The sequence below is a fragment of the Hyperoodon ampullatus genome (genome assembly GCF_949752795.1).
Source record: "Hyperoodon ampullatus genome assembly, chromosome: 1".
NCBI lineage: Eukaryota > Metazoa > Chordata > Mammalia > Artiodactyla > Ziphiidae > Hyperoodon > Hyperoodon ampullatus.
This window is the reverse complement of record NC_136914.1, coordinates 217,807,298-217,831,353: the sequence shown is the minus strand read 5'-3', so window position 1 is coordinate 217,831,353 and position 24,056 is coordinate 217,807,298. Positions and strand designations below refer to the sequence as shown.

The 24,056-nt window shown below is 39.0% G+C and overlaps 1 protein-coding gene and 1 long non-coding RNA gene across 4 annotated transcripts in view; one reads left to right on the top strand and one right to left on the bottom strand.

Moving 5' to 3' along the window:
- LOC307058997 overlaps nucleotides 1-3,263 on the bottom strand; it is a 43,641-nt gene extending 40,378 nt beyond the window's left edge. The window contains exon 1 of the long non-coding RNA XR_013811107.1: nucleotides 3,017-3,263. This is a non-coding gene — a long non-coding RNA (uncharacterized lncRNA). The remainder of the gene's footprint in view (nucleotides 1-3,016) is intronic.
- Nucleotides 3,018-23,876, top strand: TIAL1 (TIA1 cytotoxic granule associated RNA binding protein like 1; the record flags this gene model as incomplete). Of its 3 annotated transcripts, none has more annotated exons than XM_079712665.1 (12): nucleotides 3,018-3,049; nucleotides 10,688-10,784; nucleotides 16,237-16,335; nucleotides 16,575-16,629; nucleotides 16,787-16,874; nucleotides 18,766-18,841; nucleotides 20,770-20,878; nucleotides 21,550-21,645; nucleotides 21,754-21,838; nucleotides 22,070-22,193; nucleotides 22,531-22,670; nucleotides 23,499-23,876. In XM_079712665.1, 12 exons carry the CDS (start codon nucleotides 3,018-3,020, stop codon nucleotides 23,623-23,625), a joined length of 1,128 nt encoding a protein of 375 aa, XP_079568791.1. In that variant the 3' UTR covers nucleotides 23,626-23,876. The 3 variants fall into 3 exon arrangements, with proteins under 3 accessions (XP_079568791.1, XP_079568790.1, XP_079568792.1); XM_079712664.1 differs by having other exon boundaries at nucleotides 16,186-16,335; XM_079712666.1 differs by lacking the exons at nucleotides 3,018-3,049; nucleotides 10,688-10,784 and having other exon boundaries at nucleotides 16,294-16,335; nucleotides 23,475-23,876.
- Nucleotides 23,877-24,056: the final 180 nt, after the last annotated feature.

Here is a 24,056-nt window from a genome sequence, read left to right as displayed (position 1 = left end):
TTCTAGCCATTCTAATAAGCATATTCTTTTTTATAACATCTTTAAAAACAATTCAAAAATACATGTGTATACACACACACTTTTTTGAAATATATATATGTATATATATAATAAAATTTTGTAAAAAGGAAAACAAGAAATGGTAAATTCAGGATTTAGGAGGATGGTTAACCCAGGTGAGAGGAGGCAGGAGGATGAGTTAGTGTGTATGTGAGGCAAACCGAAGAGTTAGATGCAAATTGATGCCCTAATAACTTTTTTTTAGGGTGGAGGGCTCACAGTTATTATTACATTTTTAAAAGTAGGCTGAATAAGGACCCACCACAGATGTCTACGTCCTAATCCTCAGAACCAGTGAATTTATTATGTTATGGTAAAAGGGATTTTGCTAATGTGTTTAAGGGTCTTAAAGTGGGGAGATTATCCTGGCCCAATGAAATCACAATGGGTCCTTGTAAGTCAAAGAGGGAGGAAGGATGATCAGTCAGAAAGAGAGGTAAGGAGAGAGGCAGTCAGAGGTCAGAGGGAAGAGGACGCTATGCTGCTGGGTTTTTTTTGTTTTGTTTTTTTTTTTTTTGGCGGTATGCGGGCCTCTCACTGTTGCGGCCTCTCCCGTTGCGGAGCACAGGCTCCGGACGCGCAGGCTCAGCGGCCATGGCTCACGGGCTCAGCCGCTCCGCGGCATGTGGGATCTTCCCGGACCGGGGCACGAACCCGCGTCCCCTGCATCGGCAGGCGGACTCTCAACCACTACGCCACCAGGGAAGCCCTATGCTGCTGTTTTTGAAGATAAAGGGTCCAAAAGCAAAGGAATGCAGGCAGCTTCTAGAAGCTGGAAAAGGCAAGAAAACCATTCTCCTCTAGACTTCAGAAGAAACCAGCCCGGCCAACACCTTGGTTTTAGTCCAGTGAATCTGATTTCGGACTTCTGACCTCCAGAACACTAAGATAATGCATTCCTGTTGTTTTAAGCCACTAAGTTTTTTACAGCAACAATAGGAAATTAATACAGTGGGCCAGGCATGGATCAATGATGAATTGGATTATGATAAATACAGTTCTATACCCAGGTCCGGTTAAAAAAATAAAACCCTTGAATAGCTCCTCACTGACTGGAAGACAAAGCCCAAACTCCTCAGCCTGGTATCAATCCTTAACAACACGGTTCTATAAAGCCCCTGCCCACTTCTCTAACTTAGCTCTCAATATCCCTACTCCATGTCTTCCCCCACACCTCCCTCCCCCAAACCCATACATTTTAGCCATGGGTCCTGGCCTCTGTGCCCTTTTGCTGTTCCTATTGATTCATGGGGCTCAATCCTCTCCTCACGGTCTCTATGAAGCCTCCCAGAGCGAAATCCCCCCTCCTCCCCATATTGACTTTACAACGCTTTTCTTGCACGGTTCACTCCCCTTACAGGATTAGGATTCACTGGTAGTGTCTGTAAAACCAACTCTCAAGGCACTGTTTAACTGGGACTCTCAAGCTCCGGCAACAGGCTGAAAAATCTTTCTTCACCATTATCCTTCACTAGGCTACAAGAGCGGGTACGAACTCAATCACGGTCTCCTAAAGATGCTTAGAGAGGGAGGTGGGGTGGGGATGGAAGCATACCGTGAAATGCTGCGGGCGACAAAGCAAATTCTACAGTGTTATGTAGCCAGTTTGAACATGGTTTCCCACATGTTCGAACAAGACTTCGTTCCCCGTCCATATGATGGATGTCTGTAAACATAACCTTAAGTCTGTGCACGTCTCTGCCCAAAGACTTCCTCTCTAAGAATAAGGGGGTAGGAAGGCATTATCACCCCCTGTACACCGACTCGAAGAGTCATTTGAATTGAGGGCTGCCTTTCTTACCCCCTTATCCTATGAGTTAACGGATGGGGAAACCTTTGAAACTTGTAAAGCAATCTACAAGCCGCCTACCCAGCCTAGAATACCTATTTGCGGGAAAACGCGCCCACAGGACGCTGCCGGCCGTTGGGAAAGCGGGAGGAGCCCCGGCGAGTGCAGCCTGCAGCTCAGCGCGGGCCTGAGATCCACCTCAGCCCCTCCGCCCTCGGCGCGGGGCGGCGGTTGATGACCGCGGGCCGGCCGTTTTGATTGATACAGGAGGGCCGCAAGGGCCTGAGGGCTCAGACACCACGCGGAGCCAAAGCACTGCCTCAGCCGCAGTTGAAGAAACCGCTCTCGGGCTGGACGGAGGCGGAGCAGCAGCTCGGGCTGAGCCAACAGAAGAGCCTTAAAATGCCTGGAGCAGCCCTAGGACAGCCCCCAGCGCGAGGTACTCAGGGACTTGTAGTCTACCTCCCGGACAGCACTCCTTCTCGCCTCGTTTCCCCGCCTTTTAACGTCGCTTTTATTCTTCCCCTCCCCTCCCAGCGCGCCGGCTTCCTGGTCGCCACACGTCTCACTACACTCCCCAGACTACACTCCCCAGAAGTCTCTTCTTCGCGTCCCAGCGCGCCGCGGGCGCCGGCCGCCTTCTTTGGACTGCAGTTCCCAGAAGCCCTTTGGGGAAGTGCTTCCCTCTCTCATTTCCAGGACCACAATTCCCAGAAATTTCAGCTTCCTGGCGGTTCTCTTTTTACTCTATCTCTTCTTGAGCTGGCCGGGCTTCGCCGACCAGCAGGCACACAGCCACGACGTGACCCGTCGTGACCCGGCACAGGGCTTCCTCAGCGGCCCGTTTTCCTCCTCACTCAGTTATCCCTTTTGCAGGCTGTCGCGGCTGGCCTGAGCGGTGACCTGGCGGGCCGCGCCTGCGCTCTGCCCCGTTTCCTGCCTGGCTGGTGGCGGCGGCCATTTTGTTCATCCTCCTCCTCCTCCTGCTCCTCCTGGTTGGAGCGCAGTGTCCGGAGCGGGCTGGGGGGAGAGAGCCCGAGAGTGGGGTTCGGTGCCTTTTCCTCTGTCCCCAGCCGGTGCCCGTAGCCCCCCTCCCCTTCCTCCCCACCCCCTCCCCTCCCCGGCCCTGCCCTCCCCCTTGTCCCGGGATCGCTCCGTCGCACCCACCATGATGGAAGACGACGGGCAGCCCCGGACTCTGTGAGTACCCGAGACGAGGGGTGCCAGGCGCCGAGAGGCCCGGGCACCGCGGGACGCTGTGGGAGGGAGCAGGAGAGCGGGGCCGAAGGCGGGACTCTCGGCGGTTCCCTGGCCGCGGTGGCGCGGACGCGAAGTGCATTCCTCATCTGTCCCTTTTTCCTTAGAAAGGAAGCGCTCCCTTCCCCCAAACACAGTCACTTCCTGGGGTCCGGGGCTTATTTCGACCTTTTCCTCTCGCGCCCTTCTTTGCATCCTCCTCCTAAGCCGGGTTTCTGCACGGCAGAGCCTGTCAGGCCCGGGAGAGCTCCTGCTCCCCCTCTGCTCCGGGGGCCCTGGGCTGGGCCGGGAGCTGCCGGTCCCCCACGGGGGCTGGGCCTGGTGGGGGTGGGACTGGGGGGTGGGACCGCAGCCACATCCCCTGCGGGCCGCGAGGAATTAGCACTCAGGCCCTCCAAGTCCCCAGTCGCTCCCGGCTCTTATCCCAAGTTGACTCTCCGAGGAAGCCGGACATTCTAACACCACTCAAGCCCCTACTGTCTTTCTGCCCCACGTGCCCCCGCCCACGCTGTCAGAAACACTTCGCCCAGCGCCCGCTACTTTTAAAGTGCAAAAGGGATCCCTCTTGCCGCCGGAGCATCTTTCCCTTCTTGGATGAAGAAGTTTACTTTGAGCGCTACCTGCGCTAAACTGACAACCAGTTGTTAAAGTGGTGTTACCCCCTCCTAATCTGTGGGTCGAGACGTTCAGAGTTGAATAAAATGATGTTTTTATCAGCTATTCGATGTGTCTTTTGAGCGCTTTTTCTTCTATCTTGCTGTTGCTCTTTACTCTGAAGCCCAGTGTAATGAATGAATTTCGTCTTTGAATCGCTTATTCGAGTTTCCTTTCCTTCCTAATGAAGAGTGATGACTCAGCATTTGCATTCCTTCCAAATAGTGTGACACTCCTTTCTTTTTTCCTGCATTTTTTAAGTGTAATTTCTAATTAAATGTTTAAGTTGGGCACGTTGGGTTTTCCTAGCCTCTCGAAGCTCAGCACACCTGCCTCGAGTGCAAGGAGTCAGTCAGGTCGCTGCTTTGTTTTCTCTTGCCTCTGCCTGGTATTGATATGATCATAGTTCACTTGGCTCTGCTATCTGATGGGAAAATTACTTTTTGGGGAACAGATGAAGGTGAATGGGTACTTAGGAAGTTTGACTAGTTTCTCATCTCTAGTCCTACCAAAGAAAGTTTGCTCAGTAAAGAAGGTAGATGTCTATGTTCAACATTAATACAAGTTTGGTTTTTTGGCGGGGGGGGGGAGCTTGCACTTTTTTATTCCTACTTCTCTAACGTCTCACTAAAGTATCTGCTATCCCTTTTGAGAATTTGAGGTCAACTTAAGTACATCAAATGCTTGAATGGGAAGTCTGCTTAGTAGGAAGTTTTGTATCAATATTTATGTTTTGTGCTGTCTTCCATTTCTGCTCTCTTTTCCCAGAAAAGAGAGAATTGGGACAAACTTGAAATTTGTCCTCTAACATCTATTGAAGCCAAGACTTGGTATTTAGTTAGCAATGTATTCTTTGATGGAAGCATCTGGGAAAGCTGGATTTAGGCCTAGCAAGCATGTATTTAACAACGAGAAAAGTTACTTTGTATTTAAAAATCTGAAATGTCATCGCATCATAATAGCTACCGAATAATTGGTAAATCCTCAAGGCATATTTCTCATGAACTGTATCTATCTGTTCCTTATGAAGAATTCCTGTTTTGTCATGCTAAACAACGCTATTGCAGTACCTTTAATTCATATAAGCACTTTGCATCTGCCGTCTCCTCATCTCCATCAGATCTTAGACCATAGACTAATAAGCTAACTTCTTTGTCACTTATTTCTTACCTCTACCTTCTCCAGTCTCCTGTTCTTTCTCAGAAACACAATTAAGTTGTCTATGTTTACAGTTATCTAAAAATGTGACATGTATACATATAAGTAAAGAAACATCTTGAGCTTCGTTGTACCTGTATGTCAGTATATGTTTACTATTCTGTCTTCCTTTTTCCTTCTCCCACTCTTCTCCATGGGAAGGACTTTTTTTTTTTTTTTTAGACAAGGACTGCTACATCTTCCTAGGTCTTACCCCTGCAGCACTTAGTTCACTGCCTGGAACGTAAGAGGTACTCAAATATTTTACAATGATTACTGTATACTTCCTTTCATTAAATTAATATTAAGTCCGTTTTTTTAAAGTCCTGATTGATTTAAAATTATACAAGCAACCATGATGGTCATATGTGGTGAGGTCTGTTGATTTTTATATATTTTTTTTTGAAATTTGAAATGTAAAATTTTGAGATAAAAGCAAATGTTTCACAAGTGGATTTTTGTCAGATTTAATAAAAATGCATATTTTTTTAAGTGTTCATTTTACATATTTCTCAAAGGGTTCTTTTAGATACAAGTAACATGATAAAAACTTTGAAGGTGACTTTAGAGGTTGATACCTAGTAGGGTTTTTTGTTTATTTATGGAGATCCTTCTTTTATTTTACATCATGATCTTTGGATTAGGCTTTCAAGTGGATAGTGTGTTTTAAAAGAATGTACTCTTAACAAAGCTTATCTTAAACTGTTTTCTTAATATGCCTGTGTGTTACTAGTGAGGTTTTTTTCCTGCAGACACACAAGCTAAGACATATGGTTCTATCATCAGAAAACAATATGGTGTTTATAGCCTAGGTAGGTCTTTAAATATTCATTACCTACAGTATTACTAATTTATTTGATGGTATTTAAAGTGATATAGAATTGCTTTGATGTTGAGCCTAAAATTTGTCATATAGTTTCTTTGAAGGTCTGTTTTCTGATGTTCTTTGTTCCCATTTGACATTTTTTGTATTGGGGGGTAAATGTATTGGGTATCTTGGGATCTAAAAAAACAAATGAGATCATGCTGTATAACACTGGTGTTGGAAGTGAACTGCCTGACACCTACCTTGTAGGACCCACATTTCAGATTTGTGTTGTGTGTAACTTTGAGTGCAGTGATTTGATCCATGGTATATCTGAATCTGTTATACAACATTAAATTGTAATGGTGTTCTATTGTAGTTTTATTTTCTTCATCTACTCGATGCACCAAAATGAGTAGGAATTGTGGATCTGGAATTATACCATGTTAATGCAATGCCATCTTTAAGGCTGTTTTCTTCCCGATAGAGACTCAGTCAAAAGGAGGAAATAAACCATTCATTTAGAGTATAATCTGAACATCTAAGGGCAATAGCAGTAAATACTGTTAAATCCCATTATAAAATTGATTAGCTGTACCATAGATTTGGCTATATTGTGGCTGTAATTAAGCCTCTCATTCAATCTAATCATATTTTCTGTTTCTTTAAAATGTATGTGTATGTGTGTTGATATTCCTTATATAGTTGGGCAGTTCACTTGTACCTCCTGCACCTTTCCTCCACCCTGCCTCCTTCCTAAAATGAAATATCGACAAATTGATCAGCACATGAGAGGCCCATTGAAGGATATTGTTGCAAAATCTCCTCTTATATAGGAATTTGCAAGAACAAAAGTAAAAATATTACTTAGCCATAGTGTCTTCTGTAAAAGTGCTGGTAATTTCAGCCTTCGTAGGGCTAATCTTTTCAGAGTGAGAGCACATTCAGTATTGAAAAGTGTGATTAGTGTTCTGAAAGGCATGATGTTCTTAACTTAAAATTCTGCCTGGTTGTACATAGGAAGTAGTTTGGCAATGTGAACTTTTGCCTACTGTGAAACTGCCAAGTTCTAGTCTCAAATTTGATTTTAACCCTGACTTTAGGGATAAAGACATCATTTTCCGTTTTTAATGCGTTAGTTCCTACAGTTCCTGTTCTTAGGAGACAAAATAGACCTAAAGTTTGCTTTTTTTCCCTGCCTTGAGTTAAAAATCGTTTTGGAATTTCCGAAGTGTTTACTCTTTGAATTGATCTCAATACAAGAATTTGAGCCATTTGTCTTTTTCTGTTATTTTGTATGTGTTCTTCAAGTAGAAATTTTATATTTAAACCCTTGGAACTTTAGAATATATTGACGATTTTATAACCAAAGCAGAAAGAAAGTGAAGTGTAGATGATTTAGAAAGAAAAAGGAAATATTTCTATATGCTACCAAGAGATGATGTTTTTACCAGGTCAAGAGTTGAATATTTTTGTTAGTATTTATTTTGGGACAGATAATTTTATGATAACGTAAAGGTACTTAAGCTGTATAGTATTTTAAAAGCTGTAAAATGTTTCTGTATTAAGTGTTATGATGGATGAAGGCAAATGTAGGTGAATGAATTACAGAACTCGTGAGTAAAGGAAAAGGCAGTCTCAGGTTTGTGTATAATTTAGGTGAAATATATCCTTTTTATCCTGGCAAATTAAGATGTTCTACATGTTGTTATGGAAGGCCATTTTTATTTTTATTTATTTATTTATTTATTTATTTATTTATTTTGCGGTACACGGGCCTCTCACTGTTGTGGCCTCTACCGTTGCGGAGCACAGGCTCCGGACAGGCAGGCTCAGCGGCCATGGCTCACAGGCCCAGCTGCTCTGCGGCATGTGGGATCTTCCCGGACCGGGGCACGAACCCGTGTCCCCTGCATCGGCAGGTGGACTCTCAACCACTGTGCCACCAGGGAAGCCCCTGGAAGGCCATTTGTATATTAGTTTTTGGAGTTTGCTGCTTTACCAACTGAACTTGTAGTGGAGATATTTGAAAAATAGGAAACCTTAAAACTAAACTTTTTCTCTAAGTATTTCATGACATTCTAAACTTGCATTAACCTTTTGCTCTTTGTTATCAGTGCTTGAAATATAAATTATTATATCTAAATGTGCCTCTAGAAATTCTTCAAAATCTGTAATTGATTAGAAATAGGTTGACTTGGAATAAAAATCCTGTGAAACAGTAACAGCTTTAGTTGTGACTGTTAGGTATGTAAGGTAATTAAGGCCCGTGCAGTTTTTTCCTGGAAAAATCATTAAACAGTCATACAATTAAAATTATTTAAATCATTTACAGTTTGTTACATTCAAGTGATAATTTTAACTTTGTTACTAGTTAGCTTTCATATGTGAAAATCAGTTTTATCCACTCCTATTCTCTTAGAAATGAGCTAACTATTAGCATTTTAGGTTAGTTGAGTGTTAACACTTCAGAGACCAAGGTCACTGTTCATTTTCTTTACAGATTGGTCCACCTTGTACAAAAAGAAATTCCATGGATACAGGTTCACAAACCCCTATGAGTTAAAAAAAAAAAAAAAAGGCAATTGTCTGGCTAGCTCAGAAGCCTATAACCTTTCACTACTGCTGGGAAAAGTATGTCACTGCACAGCCTACTGATGGGTCTGCTCTACTTTAAATATAACAAAAAGGTGGCATAGTGGACCTAAACCAGTTTGTCACTGGTTTAGTCTTCCATTTAAGTAACGTTGGACTTGTGTTTCATTTTTAGAGCATGTTAAAGTTATTAGCACCCATTGCAGTGAAATTCTTAGGTGAAAAGAAAATTGCTATTCATTCTTAATCAAATTTTTTTTTCTTTTTAACACTTAACCTTACCTTTCTCAGTCTTATTTTTCCCTTTCAGAGTATCCTATCTTAAACTATGGCAACCGTAGATACAAGGCTTATATTGGTCTCAGTACATTGTTTCCAGATGTTATATATTATAGTTAGGAAAATAAAACTTATGTCCTTTTACTTTCTAGAAGAAAATGTGTTAAATTTTATAAAAATTTTATAAATGTTGTTTGGTTTATGAGGATCATAACTGATGTGAGTTTTAGGAACTATATGCTGAGTGCGAGAAAGACTTAAAGTTTATTAAGCTAAATTAAGATAGATCCATGGTAAAGAAGATGTGGTACATATATATAATGGAATATTAACCATAAAAAGAAATGAAATTGGGTCATTTGTAGAGATGTGGATGGACCTAGAGTCTGTCATACACAGTGAAGAAAGTCAGAAAGAGAAAAACAAATATTGTATATTAACACATATATGTGGAATCTAGAAAATCGGTACAGATGAAGCTATTTGCAGGACAGGAATAGAGAGGTAGGCTTAGAGAACGGATGTTTGGACAGGGTGGGGGGGGATGAATTGGGAGATTAGGTTTGACATAAATACACTACCATGTGTAAAATAGATAGCTAGTGGGAACCTGCTGTATAGCACAGGGAGCTCAGCTCCGAGCTCTGTGAAGACCTAGATGGGTGGGATGGGGGAGAGGGAGGGGATATACGTATACATAGAGCTGATTCACTTCACTGTACAGCAGAAACTAACACAACATTTTAAAGCAATTATACTCCAATAAAAAAAAATCCATGGCACAAGGTGGTCATCTCTGGGTGGTGTTTTCTTTTAAACTTATGTGTATTTTAAGTTTCTTATACAAAATACATACATTCAATTTGTAATTTTTTTAAAAATCCAAAATTTTTAGATATGTTATATTCAAAAGTATACCTGGGGGCTTCCCTGGTGGCGCAGTGGTTGAGAGTCCTCCTGCCGATGCAGGGGACGCAGGTTTGTGCCCCGGTCCGGGAAGATCCCACATGCCGCGGAGCGGCTAGGTCCGTGAGCCATGGCCGCTGAGCCTGCGCGTCCGGAGCCTGTGCTCCGCAACGGGAGAGGCCACAACAGTGAGAGGCCCGCGTACCGCAGAGGAGAAAAGTATACTTGGATTTGTCTTAAATTTTCCCTGAATTTCTAGAGAAATTTTTATATTTGCTTTGTTATCTACATAAAGATGTATTTTGTTGATTCTGATGCATTTTTGAGTATGAATTTTATTTTACCCTGCTCTCCTAAAACAAAACTATGAAGACCTACCATCCATAACAATCTTATTGGCAAGACAGAAAGAACAAAATCCTTCAATCTTTGTGTTTTGCTATAACTTTAATTCTTTTCTTTGTTCATGTAATTGCTTTGGTTGGGGGTCTAAGGTAAACTCACCTTGTGTCTGATATCCTTCTATGATCAGGTGTTTTAATGAATCAATATTTGTGGTATTATGTGTGTGTGTTATACATTATTTTGAATTGTGTTTCATATCTAATTGTAGTTATCTTGAGACTGATTTAAATTTTTATTATTTTTATTCTAACGATGAGAAAGCGATATATAGGTACAGAATAATATGCTTTGGGGGGTAAGTAAGGTCATATTGATTTTTTTTTTTTTTTTTTGCGGTGCGCAGGCCTCTCACTGCTGTGGCCCCTCCCGTTGCGGAGCACAGGCTCTGGACGCGCAGGCTCAGCGGCCATGGCTCACGGGCCCAGCCGCTCCGCGGCATGTGGGATCTTCCCGGACTGGGGCACGAACCCATGTCCCCTGCGTTGGCAGGCGGACTCTCAACCACTGCGCCACCAGGGAAGCCCTGTTTTTAATAGAGTCTTTTGAAGTGATATTTTCTAAGAACAATTATTGCTTTCCTAAATGAGAGTTAATCTTACACTCAAAGGATCAGGCTGAGTTGGAAAAATTTTACTGAAGACAGAGGAAGTTAAAATGAAATAAAAGGTGATGAGTAGATGATAATGTTTTAGAGCCAGAGCTGAAGGGAAATTGCTGATTTTTTTTTTCTTTCTGTACAGATACGTAGGTAACCTCTCCAGAGATGTGACAGAAGTTCTTATTCTTCAGTTATTCAGTCAGATTGGACCCTGTAAAAGCTGTAAAATGATAACAGAGGTAAGATCTTCCCAGTTCCCTGTTCTGACAATTAGCATAATGTTTAACAGTTTGAGATACATGAGTTGATTAGTATCATTTTAAGTTTCAAGTTACTAGATGGAGAGATTCATGTTGTGTTGACTGATTTGATTTGACTGACAAACTAGGTTTAGAACGGAGTTTTATTTGAGAGGACAGTTTCTGTGCTATTATTTTCAAAGGGTCCTTCATGATGTAGTTATCTTCAAGTGATTCTGCTTGTGTAAAGTTGTTAGAGCTTATCTCAGAATGTGGAAAAACTAGGTTATATTTCATCTATTTCCAATAAGAATGTTGTATTTCATATATTTCCAATAAGAATTGGTGTGTGTAGAAGAACATTAGGTTATTATGAGCATAGTGCCACACAAGCACCTTCAGCAATTTTAGTAAATGCTGACGGAACAACTTTATGTAGATAGGAATTTAAATTGTTAGGATAATTTATTTTCCTTTTTTTCAAAAAAATCTTACTTTACTTTTTATACTTTCCTGGTTAAGACTCTGTAGCAGTGCCCAATGACTCGGGTTTCAGTTTATTTATTAACACTTTTTTTTTTCAACTATTTAGTATGTACCAGATACCACGGTAAGTGCTAGGGATACACTGGTGAATAAAATGGTTCCTAGCATGATAGAATTTTCCAGTCTATGAGGGAAACAGGAAATAATAGGCACTAATGATATAGGATAATAAATACTGTGGAAGTTGATAGTTTAAAGTGCTATAGGAGCTTATAGGTCCATACAGTCTTCAGTCAGGGGAGGATTCAGTGTCTAGGCTGAAACCGAAAAGGATAGTAATGGAAACTGGCTAGACAGGAATTTGAGAAAGAAGGGAATCCAGGTAGAGAGAAGAATGTTGATCAAGCCTGGTAGACAGAGAGCGGGAGTGCTTGTGAGATAGAGGGAAAGATAGAAACCATAACATGGTTGGAGTTTCGAAAGGGATTTGTCTTAGGAGACTAATCCTAGGCAGGAGTGTTCAGCAGGGGGCAGAGCTGTGCTAAGGAGTTTGTGTTATATTCTGAGAGGGAGGGGAACTGTTAAAAATAGGTAAAGCAAAGTGGCCTTTTGATCTTCATTCTTAACTAATAAGGATAATTATCACTCTGTTCTGGTATATTATCTCTTCTTTCCTTCCTGTCTTTGATTATTTAGTCATTCTTTCTTTAATTAATCAAAAATTTACTTTGTGCTAGGCACTGTTCAAAGCATTGGGGATATAATGCAGCGCTAGACCAGTGAGCTTCACAGGAGTTTACATGTTAGTGAGAGTATTGTAAATAACAAGGAAACAAGATAATTCCGGATAGGAATAAGAGCTTTGAAGAGAATATAACAGTTCTGTGATGATGATTGCAGTGTTGGTGCTGTATAGGCTAGGTGGTGAGGGATGACGTCTTGCTGCAGTTGGCATCTATTTTGTGAAAGTAGTAATGTAGGTTCTTAAGGAGATGGGAACTGAAGTTGCATAATTGAATGTTGAGGCTTTTTGGTTATGATCTGTGATCTAGAAATCTCTAATCAGTGAGCAGTTGACTCAACCAAATTTTAAAAGATCAAATGAGTCTTCTTTAGACTATGGATGTTTGGTATGGGACCAACATGATAATGACTACTATCAGAAATCACCTCTTTGAGCTGAGATAGGAATAACAAGATGGTGCCATCTACATTAAGAGCTGGAGGCAGAGGGAACAGCCCATACAAAGGCCTTGAGTTGGTAATGAGCTTGGTGCATTTGTGGAACCAAAGACCAGGGTGGCTGGAACCTGGTGAATGGTGGGAAATGAGTATAATAGCGTAGGCAGTCAGGGTTTGGAATCACACAGGGCAGTATGAGCCATGACAGAGTGTTTGGATTTTTCTCTGGTTGCAGTGGGGGTTTTAAGTAGGGCGATGAAGTATTCTTTTTTATTAATTTATTTGTTCGTTTGTTTTTGGCTGCATTGGGTCTCCATTGCTGCGTGCAGGCTTTCTCTAGTTGTGGCGAGCGGGGGCTACTCTTCATTGCGGTGCGCGGGCTTCTCATTGCGGTGGCTTCTCTTGTTGCGGGGCACGGGCTCTAGGCACGCAGGCTTCAGTAGTTGTGGCTCGCGGGCTCTGGAGCGCAGGATCAGTAGTTGTAGCGCATGGGCTTAGTTGCTGCGCGGCATGTGGAGTCTTCCCGGAGCAGGGCTCAAACCCATGTCCCCTGCATTGGCAGGCGGATTCTTAACCACTGCGCCACCAGGGAAGTCCTCCTCGTGAAGTATTCTTATTTGCATTTTTAACGTTACTTTATTTGGAAAATGGTTATTGTATGGGGAATGAATTTTAGGGGGCAAGAGTGGAAGGAGAGGGAAACCAGCTGTGTTTATTTCACTAGCCTAGGTAGGAGATGATGTGGGGTGTGGGGAGCTTGTTCTTCAGAGTCGTAGCCATAGAAATAGAGGTAGATAAGTTTGGGATACATTTTGGAGGTAGAATCAGTAGGACTGGATTGTCCGTGGGACATAAAGGAAGACATCAAGAAAGACCCCTTAGATTCTTGTTTGCAGTTGTGTGTATGGTAATGCTATTTGCTAAAATGGGCATGGCATGACTGAGGGAGGCACAGGATTGATTGGGGGTGGGGAGTGGTGGGAATCGAGCTCTGTTTTGGCAATGTTAATTTTAAGATGTGCATTATACATATAAATGGACTTTATATGTAGGCAGTTGGATAAACTGTTTTGGAACTCTAGAGAGACCAGTGTTGATGATACTAGCTTGCAGTGATCATTTGAAGCCATGGGACTGGATAAGATCTAGCTCCTAGATCTAGAGAGAGCGCCGAGAGAGAAGAGAGTAGAGGGGGCCTAGGTTTGAGCCCTGGAGCATCTCAACACTTAAGTGACATTTATAGTTTGAGTTAAGGAGGAAGAAATACTTTCTGAAAGATCCTCCAGTGAAGAAACAGGAAAACCAAGAGAGTATGGTGGAATCTACAGGAGAATATTTAGAAGAGGAGGAGAGTTGTCAACAGTTTTGAATTCTGCTTGAAAGTGAAGGTGAGGACAGAGAAGGGATCACAGAGATGGCAGGGAGGTCATTGGTGAGCTCAACATGAAGTTTCCTTGCCATGGTTGGGTTGGGAACTGACTGGAGTGGGTTTAGGAAAGAATGAAATGTGAGAAAGTGGAGAGTCGCTAGAAAATTTTTGAGAAACATTTGATACGTATATTTTTTAAAACCTGTGTGCACAGTCAGCCATATGGAGGGGTGGAGGAGTTTGAAGTGAACTTTCATCATTTATCTGTATTCTACAGCTCCTACACTTGAACTTGTAAATAGTTGTAAAATTTCATATTTCTTTGTCTTGACATTTATGTCATCCAACAGAAGTTGGTGACAACAGCATGGTAAGGACACAGTTGATTTCAGAGTGTCACTTGGTGGTGGTGTAAATGGGAAGCTTTCAAAGGGCATGAATTCATGAACTCTAGTACAGACTATTCGTTTCCTTTCATAACTTTCATTTTAGTGTATGAGAAATCCCTTTCCTCCCCTTAGTTTTACGGTGTTTTACTTTAGATACTGTTTATCGTAGATTCTAGTTTTCCCTGTATACTGTAATGAATGTATATTGTCAATTCTAAGGCAAATGTTAAAAAATTTTAACATCTCTGACAGTGACAAAAAATGGTGTCTTAAATGAGATGAAATGCAGTGTGATGTGAATATATGTGTGTGTGTGTGTGCATGTATGTACATACATTGAATGGGATCTGGCCTACTACTAGTTAGATAAATTTGAAGTCAGTATGCATGAGTAGACTAGTTTACTAAAGCCCGTTGTTATCATAGTTCTACCATTGGACTCCTGTATGTTTTGCTATGGTTAACAGTGTTTTCCTTAGAGACCATCAGGGCAGAAGAGGTAGGAGTACAAGGAAAAGTTGACTAGCACAGTTTTAGCTTCTTATTTACCATTAAACCTTTTCTTCAGTGAGTGTTATTGGTAAACGTTAACTTTTCTACAAAAGGAATTTGAGTGCGTATTTCTGTTTGGAGTCTTTTCCCTATTTCCTTTCTCTGCCTCGTAAGAACAGCATTCACGTGGCTACAACAATAGGATTTTGTATGAGAGCCCATAGTAGTTTTCTTGTCAGTATTAATGATTACGCTTTTTTCCCCTCAAGGAAATGCCTTCTGGTTGCTTCACCACTATTGTTTTAGACGTCTTATTTTGGATTTTTCTTCTAAAACTTCCCTGGAATGAAAAACAGTGGTTGTTGAAAAGAGCTTTATTTTATCTGGTATTTTTAATCCCTTGTAAGTGCAACTGGAATTCCACATTTTAAACATTATTTTTAGATATTTTACATTGAATAGTGATATTTTTAACCTTATGTAAAAATACATTTGTACAACTGTGTAGCTGTTCAATATAGGTTGCAATCTTATCAAATTCATTTCCATTTTGGTTCATAGGTGTTACAGTTGTTATATCTTAGGTACTTTCTCACCTTATATTGGTGTTTTATATTCATTGGTGTCATATTAGGTACTCACTTTTTAAAAATTTTTATTGGAGTATTGTTGATTTACAATGTTGTGTTAGTTTCAGGTGTACAGGAAGGTGAATCAGTTATACATGTACTTATATCCGCTCTTTAGGTATTCACTCTCTTATGTTGGTGTTTTGTGATATAAAATTTTAGCTTTGTTGTGGAATATTTTATTCAGACACATTTTCAGAAAATCTTTTCTTAATCACTAGTATATTTTTCTGGTCTTTGGAAGACCAAATTCAAAGTGTATAGAATCTCCAGAGCTTCAGAAGATTTTGAAAGGTAGGGATTTCATTTCAACAGCTTGTTATAAAACTGAAATTTTTCTTTTTTCATTCTTATTCCTTCCTTGTACAAAAAAGAAATACATAATCTCGCCTTATTATATGTATCAATAGTACTAATCCTAGTTTCGATCAGGAGTAAAGTTTGTAAAGTTGGTTCATTTCTGTATTTTTTTTATAGTCATGGGATACAGTTTATGAAGGATTATGATGCATAAATAGAATTCATCCCTTTGAAAATAATGTTGGGAGAGAAGAGCAGTGGTAAGGAGTGGTCCTTATCTCTCAAATCTGAACTTGAGGTTTTGTTTGGTCTAATATAAACTTCTGTTTTATATTTAACATACTTCACCAGAATTCTGTATTTTGATTTAATGCTGGTAGTCATGATTCTGTACTGCTTTGTAGTTCTGTTTGAGTACAACAGTATTCTGAGGTGCAAAGTCAGGTATAGGTGTAAATCTTATTTTTAAAGTGTTAGGCTTTCATAAGCTTATGCAATCTCACCTCTTACGTGCCTAGCTATCAGTAATGTTTTTTCCTGGATTTTCTTCTCAGCAACCCGATAGCAGAAGGGTCAACTCTTCTGTTGGATTTTCTGTTTTGCAGCATACAAGCAATGACCCATATTGCTTTGTGGAATTTTATGAACACAGAGATGCAGCTGCTGCATTAGCTGCTATGAATGGGAGAAAAATTTTGGGAAAGGTAAGATAAGAAATGATGGCATCTTTTGAGTATATATATTTGCATGTCAAGTTAGTTTGTATTCTTTCTTAGCAAGTTTTTAACAAATATTCAGCTCTGCCAAGCGATGGTTTTGCTTTATTCAGCCTAGTGCTTTTACCAAAATAATCCTGCTTGATAAAATGATTTAATAAGTGGTAAGTGTTGTGATTCATAATGACATGCCTAATAATTTTATTAAATATAATCTTTATTTTTAGGAGGTCAAAGTAAACTGGGCAACAACACCAAGTAGCCAGAAAAAAGATACTTCCAGTAAGTACTCCTGCTGCATTTTACTGTGGAAGAGTTCTAAAATTATCCTTGGCAGCATTACCAGCTCAAATAGGTTTTTTTCTTCCTTTAGTGTTGCCTAAAAAAGGTTTAGTACCTGACTTCTTAAGTATTTGATTACCAAATGCTTTGATTTCAGATCATTTCCACGTGTTTGTTGGGGATTTGAGTCCAGAAATTACAACAGAAGATATCAAATCAGCATTTGCCCCCTTTGGTAAAATATCGTAAGTATCATAATTAATACTATATTCAATAGTGATAGGCAAAATTGTACATGATTAACTTGTATCAGAATTAAGATTTTCTTTCCCTAGTTAGTGTGATTTTTTGTTTGTTTTGTTTTTTTGATTAGTAGATGTTGTTGAAAATGTTAATGTCATTTCAGTGTTTTGGGGTCTTGTTTTCATCTAATCCTGTGTATAATATGTTAAAAATTAAGTGATTTTGTTTGTTATCTTTAAAGCAGATGTTTGGGTGGTAAAACTTATTATAAAGTCCAGCTTTTTGTCAAGTGTTTTCAAACTTTGGTGGTTAAAGATATGGGTTAACCAAAAATAAATGATTCATACTGTGTATTAAACTTTTATAGGAGGAATTTATAAATGGGGAAAGTAGGTGAATCCTTGAATATATTGTGAAATTGGAAATGTACATGTTTAATTATAATGATAAATGTGTTTTGATATTTTAGCTGAAAAGTAGCATTATTACAGTAGTAAAATGTTTCAATGTCTGAGCCATAAATGTGGGATTAATTAGTAGATTTTTTTTGTTAGTGGTATTTGATTCTGCTAGGGTAGGGCCCAATTGTGGTTTGATTTTTTTTATTTTTAAACAAAGTTGGTGCTCAGATTTTGCTGTATGTTACTTGATCAAATATATTGGAAAATTTAAAGTGTTACAAGTTCTATAAAATGTTTATCACAATTTATCTATCTGCTTAAAATCACTGTATTTTATGTATTTATTTCCTTTAGATTGAAGTTAAATGCTTTAGTACTACTTTACAAAAATATGTTGCACCTAAGAACAACAGTATTTCTCTCTACAATTTGTTGTTCTGTAGATTTAATTTATTTGGTAGATTTAATTCTTAATTTTCTATTTTGATATTTACTTTGCTTTTTAATCTAGATGTGGTAAGTAGTACTGTTTTAAAAATCAGTATAAAAAATAATACAGGTTGCTGTTTTTCAATCTATATTTATACCTGAGACCTGCAGTTTTTCTAAAGTCCAAGTCACAATTAAAAGTAATAGCATTCTGGTTATTTTGCAGAATTGCTCATAAGAATGGACAGGATCTTGAAGGCTAACTGCAAGGAACTGTGCACACTGGAACTCAGTTGTAGATTTTTTTCTCATTTCTATTTATTCTTATTATACATTATTTATATATACATATTTTAGTATTTACATTTTAACATTCTATATTCAGTGGAGTTCTATATTTCCAATCATTTTAACTTACTCACTAAAATTTCTGTGTAAATTTGTTGTTTTCGTACTGGTGTGCTTAGCATTGTTGTTAGTTTTTTATTCTCCTTTCTTAAATTTCTGAAAATGTCAATTTTTCAAAATTTACAGCTGCCCAAACTCCAAAATGATGGTAGAGAATTGACCAAGAAAAATAAAGAAATCTGTTAACAGGCCATGTATGCCTTTTTAATTCCTATTTTTTCCTCTTTTTCAATTTTTTAATATTTCATATATTTTGTATCACTAGGCAGAAGACATTTAACTATTTAGAGATTGCATGGTAAAGTAGTTAGCATTGTTACAGTAATTTATAGAACCAGTAAACCTTAGAGGACACTAGTGAATAGAATATTAGAAAAGGAAACTATTGTTCCTATTAATCTTCAAATTTGAGCATTTAGTTTAGAAAGCACAGGCTATTTGATTAGGTTGCATGTTTATTACATGTTTTTGTCCTACTGCTTTTTTCTAACAGGTAAAGAAGCGTTAGGGAGAGTTCAGGAATGGCTGTAGTTAATTAGGGCTAACTGGAATTTTATTTTAAAAAATGCTCACAATACAGTGTGTGTGGTTCCTTTTAGTTTTTATTTTGAGGATGACTTTTACTTCCCTCATTTAGCTGTGCTTCTTTTCACAGGGATGCCCGAGTAGTTAAAGACATGGCAACTGGAAAATCCAAAGGCTATGGCTTTGTATCTTTTTATAATAAACTGGTATGTTCTTTCAACTCAATTTGAATTTAATGCAAAATTTAGTTATTAATGAATATTTTTGGATGTTGACTACAAACACAACTATTGTGTAATTTTGTTTTAATAATAAGGTGTAGTTCTTTTTTTTCATAAGCTTGGAAATAACTGGGAAAAATAGGCTGATTATAATGAAGTATATTGAAGCTTGCATTTGTGACTTAGGGTAAGATGTGTTAGAAGTAAAACTCACAACTAGGACAAATGAGCTAATCTCAGAATTTGAAGGGAAGTTAAATTATATTTGTCTTGGGACTTCCCTGGTGGCCCAGTGGTTAAGACTCTGCACTCCCAACGCAGGGGGCCTGGGTTCAATCCCTGGTCAGGGAACTAGATTCCACATGCATACTGCAACTAAGAATTCGCATGCCGCAGCTAAGGAGCTCACCTGCCGCAACTAAGACCCGGCACAACCAAATAAATAATAAAATAAATGTTTTTTAAAAATTATATTTGTCTTAACCATGAAAATCTCAATTTTAACTTTCTTAAAATGCTTTTATTTATTTATTTATTTATTTATGTATGTATGGCTGCGTTGGGTCTTAGTTGCGGCATGCAGGATCTTTTGTTGCAGCGTGCAGGCTTCTCTAGTTGTGGCTTGTGGGCTTCTCTCTAGTTGTGGCGCATGGGCTTCTCTCCAGTTGTAGTGCACCACATGGGCTCTGTAGCTGGGGCACGCGGGCTCTCTAGTTGTGGTGCGTGGGCTTAGTTGCCCTGCAGCATGTGGGATATTAGTTCCCCGACCAGGGATTGAACCCACATCCCCTGCGTTGGAAGGCGGATTCTTAACCACTGGACCACCAGGGAAGTCCCTTAACTTTTTAATTATTATCCATATTTTTGTAGCTGGGACGTTCATGACTACAGCAAATTGTGTAAGTGAAATTTTAAGCAATTCGTCTTGATTTTTGCATGTATTTAAGAACGAGGTACCAAATATCTAAGCATTTGCATTAACTGTAACATCAGATAATAAAATGGGCTTTGGTATTAATGTTTTGGAACAGTTTCAACAACTTAAATTATTTACATTTTATTGAAGCAGTAAGATAAAGGGCAGGAGTTGTATCCTTTTTTTGCTTAGATTCATTGCAAATTCACATTACTTCCTAAATTCATTTTTTGGGAATTCCCTGGCAGTCCAGTGGTTACAACTCCTCACTTCCACTGTAGGGGGCATGAGTTCCATACCTAACTCAGTTTATTGTAGAACTCAATTTTACAGCATTCTAAATCATAATGCAGAAGTCTTCCGTCTTAAGTTTTAAATCTTGTGTCATAGTCCATTGATATTAGAATGTAGATTGGGGGGGTTAGGTGATATTTAGACCATAGTATCAAGAATTTTTATTTACTTCAGTAAAAGTCATATTACAGATCAACCACAAAATTAAGATATTTGAAAACAACTTTGTCTTTTTTTTGGTGATCAGTGGGATTGTAATTTTCTCCTTTTATGTTTGAATTATAATTTCCCTTGATGCTTAAATGCTATCCTGGGTTGTTGTTTTTTTTAATATTTTAATTTATTTATTTGGCTGCACCGGGTCTTAGTTGCTGCATGCGGGATCTTCGATCTTCGTTGCAGCATGCAGGATCTTTAGTTGTAGCGTGCGAACTCTTAGTTGCAGCATGTGGGATCTAGTTCCCTGACCCGAGGTTGAACCTGGGTCCCCTGCATTGGGAGCGTGGAGTTTTAGCCACTGGACCACCAGGGAAGTCCCTATCTTGGTATTTTAAAATCTATAAATAAATATCGCTTTAATGAGTCACTTACTGATAAGATTTATTGGATCCAGAAGTGCCAACGTTTTATTTCATCTTAATGAGTCTTATGAACCACTCTTTTCTGTATTTGTAATTGCTGTTTTTTTTCTTTTTCTCCGTAGGATGCAGAAAATGCAATTGTGCATATGGGAGGTCAGTGGTTGGGTGGTCGTCAAATCAGAACCAATTGGGCCACACGTAAACCACCTGCACCTAAAAGTACACAAGAAAGTAAGATATGTCTCCTTTATATGTTTTTATGGATACTTCACAAAATCATGTATTAATTTAGTCTTAATTTCTTAAAATTGAAATTTTATTAGCATTTCAAGACTCATTTCATCTTCAATATAATTGTGGGAAAATAACTGGGCTTTGATGCGAGTATATTTGGAGCTGTGAACCAGGTGATTTTATAGGTCAGATCATAGTGTCAAGGAGAAAAAATTCTATTTCTCCCTACTATGAGGCATATCTTAATAGTATATGGTAATCAGTTTTATAATGCTGTATAACCATCAACTTTTTTTTTTTTTTTTTTTTTTTTTTGGCTGCGTTGGGTCTTCGTTGCTGCACGCGGGCTTTCTCTAGTTGCGGCGAGCGGGGGCTACTCTTCGTTGTGGTGTGCGGGCTTCTCACTGCGGTGGCGTCTCTTGTTGCGGAGCACGGGCTCTAGGCGTGTGGGCTTCAGTAGTTGTGGCACGTGGGCTCAGTAGTTGTGGCTCCTGGGCTCTAGATCACAGGCTCAGTAGTTGTGGCTCATGGGCTTAGTTGCTCCGCGGCATGTGGGATCTTCCCGGACCAGGGCTCGAACCCGTGTCCCCTGCATTAGCAGGCAGATTCTTAACCACTGCGCCACCAGGGAGGCCCCATCAACATTTTTGTTTTCTTTCTGCATATAGATAACACTAAGCAGTTGAGATTTGAAGATGTAGTGAACCAGTCAAGTCCAAAAAATTGTACTGTGTACTGTGGAGGAATTGCTTCTGGGTTAACAGGTATAGTGTCTGGTTTTCTAATCCCCTTCTCTGGAGCTTCATCATTATTAACAGCAATTTCAGGATAACATAAACCTTAAATATTTTATTTGTATGTTTGTTTTTCAGATCAGCTTATGAGACAGACATTCTCACCATTTGGGCAAATTATGGAAATCAGAGTTTTTCCAGAGAAGGGCTATTCATTTGTCAGGTAAAATCCTACCTTAAGTCTGATCCATTCCTTTCAGTTGTATTATTTGATCCCCTCAGGTATCAGAGTTTGTTATTTTAGTACTTCTTTGCAATGTAGAACTTTAAACTCCTGCATGATGTACTTTAGGAAAATGCCAAGTCGATAGTTATAAATTAAGGAGTTTCTGTATTACTTACTAAGTACTTAAAAAAATAAAAAACAAAAAACTTCATTCTCCTCTTATCTTAGATTTTCTACCCATGAAAGTGCTGCCCATGCCATTGTTTCGGTGAATGGTACTACAATTGAAGGACATGTTGTTAAATGCTATTGGGGTAAAGAATCTCCTGATATGACTAAAAACTTCCAACAGGTAATTCAATTTTTCATAGCACTTTTTAAGGTTTCCTTCTTACATATCTACATAAAAGCTTTAGAAACTGTAAAAGAAAGCAAACAAAAAAGTAAAGCATATAGCTGCTTTCAGTTGATTTTATTAATGCTATTTCAAAAGTGATTATTTTGCGGTATTAACTGAATCTTAATACTTTCTTTTCACAGGTGTCACCACCCCAATAAACTTAGACAATGATAAATAACAGAGTCCTATTCACATCAGGGTGCTTAGTTTTTCTCTTCCTTGTCTCCCACTTTCTTCAAATGCTGTGTTTCTTACTTGTTCCCTAAAACAGTAATTTGCTTTTTCCTAGGTCGACTATAGTCAGTGGGGCCAGTGGAGCCAAGTTTATGGAAACCCACAACAGTATGGACAGTATATGGCAAATGGGTGGCAAGTACCACCTTACGGAGTATATGGGCAACCGTGGAATCAACAAGGATTTGGAGTAGAGTAAGTTGTTTGAGTTTTTCCGGGATAGAAACACATAGTTCCGACAAAAGGAATTAAAAAGTTGTTTTCCTAGGGAGAGTCTATTTAAACTAGATACATTGAACTATGTGGCATTAACTATGTGGCATTATAAGCAGTGTAGAAACCTTATGAAAAGTGATCTGTAATGCTAAAAATTTGCTTTTTATTATCTAGGTGGAAAGGGAGTTTGGGGTAACATGAGGTGTGTCCTCCTATCTCTATGAGCAGTTGGTAGAATTTGATTTACATTTCTAATATACTGTTTTATCTACTTGTTTATTCTTTCATGGAAAAGATCTCTGTCTGGATATGTTCAGCAATTTAATGATTTATGCCTGTTGGCTTGTGTGAGAAGTCTCCGAAATTTATCTAATATAAAGTAGCTCACTTTTTTTCCTTTATTGATAGATTGCCTTGGTCCCTTGTGCTTTTTCTAGCCAGCCCAAACCTTTATTTTCACCAGTTCTTCCTCCTGTTTACAAAGTAAACTTGTGTTTTTAAAATTGTTTATAAATTGATATACCATGTGTGCCATATATGATGGGTAGATGATGAGTTGAATCATTTGTCATTTTTAAAAAATCAGTTTTGAGATACTTTTCAGAGAAGTCATATGTTATCTTAGCAAAAATTTAAGACTAATATTGGAATATATATTTCACATATGTGGATATGTATCATTTCTTTCCTCTCTGTTTTAAGTATGTTGATTCCTTGTTTATGATTAGGCTCTGCTTGACTTGTATAACTGTATAGATAATTTTTTCTTTGCGTTTGCTGAAGATTTTTTTTTTTTTTTCTTCCAAGTCAATCACCTTCAGCTGCTTGGATGGGTGGATTTGGTGCTCAGCCTCCCCAAGGACAAGCCCCTCCCCCTGTAATACCTCCTCCCAACCAGGCTGGATATGGCATGGCCAGTTACCAAACGCAGTGAGCTGGGACTCTAAACAAAATGTAATTCATGATAGCTTCAATTTCCTTGTGACACTCTGAAGACATGAAAGTAGACATCGGAAAATGAAAATATTTATTTTAAAAATTGAAATGTTTGGAACCTTTAGCACAGCTTTGCTTTGGTGAAGGACACATGTCTTCTAGTTCTGCCTTTTTAAGTTTTTGTTCATGATGGATATGAACATGATTTTTCTTTGTGTACAAAAACTACAATAAAGTCAATTAAGACAATTCTGACTACAAATTTTGATATAATAGGAGAAATGGGTAATACATTTTGATTCTTAGATACTATTCCATTTTTATCTTGCTGTTCAGTATTTTAACTCACTGTGTTTTTAAAAGAGCAAAAAAGGGAGGATCGTGGAAAACTGGGAAAATCACAAATAAGTTCATCTTGAACCTTGATAC